We start from the raw sequence: 2,949 nt of genomic DNA, 5'->3' as shown, positions 1-2,949 counted from the left end.
AGGGAAAGATTATGGAGGAAGAGAATCGGCAGCTCAGTTACCAACTGGTACATGTCTTTATATCTATCTCTATATCTATACACACAAGTAGCCATGTAGATCGAGTTGTCTTGTGGTGTATTGTATGTCTGAATTGGTGATGGGTGCCAGCAACAACAAGAGATTGCTATAGCGAACAACAACGCGAGAGGAATGAGAGGTAACTGCGGGATTCACCAGGAGATGGCCGCCGGGCAATTCGCCTTTCAAGTGAAGCCGATTCAGCCTAATTTGCAAGAGAAGATCATGTCTTTGGTCATCGACTGAATCCCACTCTCATGAGTCTCTCAGCTTTCTTAATCTCAAAGCAGATGATACTCTGCAAGGACTTGGACATAAGTGTTTGCAAGACTTTTAACTTGTTTGATTATGAATGTGTGCTTTAAAACTATGCAAGTGTGCTCCTTTAGTATCCTCATATTTGCAATTATATTAGATATAATAACTTAATTTTGTTCTTTGTTTTGTATTTTTTGTATTATGATTTGTCACTTAACATTTATATAACCTTTTAGCGGTTAAAGAGAGAGAAAGATCAGTTTCAAAGAGAGCATTCATCACGTAGGGAAAAACCGATCTCAGCATATGAACACATGAGATTCTTCTGTTGTGTTTCTAAATATTACAACTTAAGATACCGACCAAATGTTCCTACGTACAAACCTCGTAATTTCGACTTGCCAAAAGCATGCAGATACGAGAAAATGGTTCACCATCGCTGGCATTTTTCATGTTATGTTTCTCCTGGTGATCATTTCTCTTTCAAACATTTGCCCGAATCACTTCGATGATCCATATGTCAATCCTTGGAGCACGGTTTAAAGGTTTATGAATAGTTCGAGCAGATCGATCCTGTAAAGAAACGAGGGCTCGGTTCCTTAATTCCTCAGTGAAAGAATCTTCTCCGACATCGGGCAGATCCAAGCTCCTCGTACTCTGCCTTGGTGACACACATCGATTCAAAATCCGGGCTGGATGCCAAAAGCGAACCCCCTCTCCATACGCCTAATATGGGGCTGCAGATATATATTGCAGCAGCATTTTTTTAAAAATTTTCACATGAACAATTGAGGAATTTCGAGGAGGAAGAAATTCTTACTCCTCTTGTGTTGTGATCTCCACATCAAAGTGATCCGGGACAAGAGGACGGAGCTCCCGTTCTCTGCGAATGCATGTAAGAGATCAAACCGGAGTAATTTTGACCATTGATGACAAAAGGGCAATACAAGAAACGATGAAACTTACAGTCTTTGCTTGAATTGGGGGAATAACGTGCTTCCTCCAGTTAATATGATGCTGCATAAGCATCGACGAAAGTTACGACAATGGTAAAAGAAATCAAGGTGAATCAAAAGACAGACTTATTCTAAGAAAAACAACCTTTGGTAAAGAACAGGGTGCAAGTAAGAGTGGCATGAATTTACAGCTCGTACGATGCATTCCGCAAGTCCGGCTTCATTCATCCCTGTCAAAAAGAGATGATCTTTTTCAGCACTACGTACATCTAAACATTCGAATAAACCATGCCGACTACATCCCAAACACAGATTTTAGTGATGAATTATTTGCTAACAATACTAACTACTAAGTGACACAAACCCAAATCTGCAGGCTGGAACATCATCTCCGGGACAAGGAACCGCTCATTCGTTAAGTCAATCTCCTGCACAATCCATGAAATCTTTACAAAGAGAGGAAGCCACTGCCAAAAGGCATAACTAAAAGGAGAAGCCTAAGAATACATTTTTGTTAATGTCAGCCTTCCTTCTCTCCGTGAGGTCAAGCTCCTCGGCATCTGCCTTTGCTTCAATCTCATCTCCCAAACTGAGGTACCTCTTTGCAGCTTCTGGGTCCTTGACATAACCGCTTGTATGGGTCACACCGTCAGGAAGAACATATGTGCATCTCATCAGGTTGCCTTTCCCACGCTCCCTGAGATTAACCAGACAAGTTAGCCGGGAAGGCAGGTGTAGAAGCTACACTCCCATAGTACAAATACCATTCACTAGCTGAAGAAAGCTTCCAGGTAACATACAGATATGATGGAATCAATCAACGATGTGCCACAAGGTACGAATCATCATACTCTTTCATTTGCATTTCTGTAATCAAATTCAAACCCAGTTTGGAGCTCTCTTTCCTAACAACGAAACCCAGAAACTTTTGGAGAAAATCTAAAGGAACAAACCCAGAAATATTGGAAATTGGGAAGCCGTTGACGTACCGAGCAACTTGGAGATCACGGAGAAGGTCAAGAGAGACAAAGCAGAGCTTCTCCTTGACATCATCCATCAAGAAAGTTTCATCCATGACGTTTATAGATCGATAGGAGACCAACTCCTTCAAGTAATTCGTCAAAGCTTTTCCGCCCAAATCGATTCTCTTAACCCCATTATTCAAAGTAAAATTCTGAAGAACAGGCACTGCGTGGGTGAAGGAGAACCCGCAATCGACGACCAAGCTGCACTGCGTCCGCGAAAGGACTGAGTCGGGTCGCCGACTCGCCTCGTAGAGATGAACCAGAGACTGAGGGTGCGCGACGTAGAGAGCGGAGAACCCAAAGTCCTCGAATACGAGCTCGTCTGTGGAGCGTTGGACGGCGGGGATGGAGAGCGGCGGCTCCGTCAGGAGAAGGGAGGAGGAAGCTGGGTCGATGCGGATGAGCGACGAGAAGAGGTGCGTCCATATGTCTCGCTCTAGATCGGGGTTTATGAGGTAGCCCCGGTCGATGGGTCGGCGGACGGCGGCGGAGGTGAGGTCGACTTCGCCGGAGAAGGCTTTGGAGGAGAGAGAGATCGGAGATGGGTGGAGAAATTTCTTAGCGGATAGAGGACGGTACAGACAGTTGGGGATTACGGCGGAGGGATCGCGATCTCCGCCGTGACCGGCCTTGATGAGGCCGCCGCCTAA

General features: G+C 44.6%; 2 protein-coding genes across 2 annotated transcripts in view; one reads left to right on the top strand and one right to left on the bottom strand.

Annotated features, from left to right (window-relative positions):
* Positions 1 to 508, top strand: part of LOC104815100 (floral homeotic protein PISTILLATA) — a 2,830-nt gene extending 2,322 nt beyond the window's left edge. Inside the window, exons 5-6 of the mRNA XM_010543416.2 lie at positions 3 to 47; positions 151 to 508. Coding sequence (XP_010541718.1) covers positions 3 to 47; positions 151 to 306 — 201 coding nt within the window. The 3' untranslated portion in view covers positions 307 to 508. The remainder of the gene's footprint in view (positions 1 to 2; positions 48 to 150) is intronic.
* Positions 509 to 576: 68 nt separating this feature from the next.
* The window catches only part of LOC104815099 (actin-related protein 6), a 2,812-nt gene continuing 439 nt past the window's right edge, over positions 577 to 2,949 (bottom strand). The window contains exons 2-8 of the mRNA XM_010543414.2: positions 2,264 to 2,945; positions 1,782 to 1,971; positions 1,639 to 1,702; positions 1,420 to 1,504; positions 1,285 to 1,335; positions 1,139 to 1,201; positions 577 to 1,055 (exon numbers count right to left, since the gene is read on the bottom strand). Of these exons, the coding sequence (XP_010541716.1) occupies positions 926 to 1,055; positions 1,139 to 1,201; positions 1,285 to 1,335; positions 1,420 to 1,504; positions 1,639 to 1,702; positions 1,782 to 1,971; positions 2,264 to 2,945 (1,265 nt within the window). The 3' untranslated portion in view covers positions 577 to 925. The remainder of the gene's footprint in view (positions 1,056 to 1,138; positions 1,202 to 1,284; positions 1,336 to 1,419; positions 1,505 to 1,638; positions 1,703 to 1,781; positions 1,972 to 2,263; positions 2,946 to 2,949) is intronic.

The sequence above is a fragment of the Tarenaya hassleriana genome, unplaced genomic scaffold (genome assembly GCF_000463585.1).
Source record: "Tarenaya hassleriana unplaced genomic scaffold, ASM46358v1 Cleome22, whole genome shotgun sequence".
Taxonomy (NCBI): domain Eukaryota; kingdom Viridiplantae; phylum Streptophyta; class Magnoliopsida; order Brassicales; family Cleomaceae; genus Tarenaya; species Tarenaya hassleriana.
Note: the sequence above shows the minus strand (reverse complement) of the source record. Positions and strands in the feature narration are given on the sequence as shown.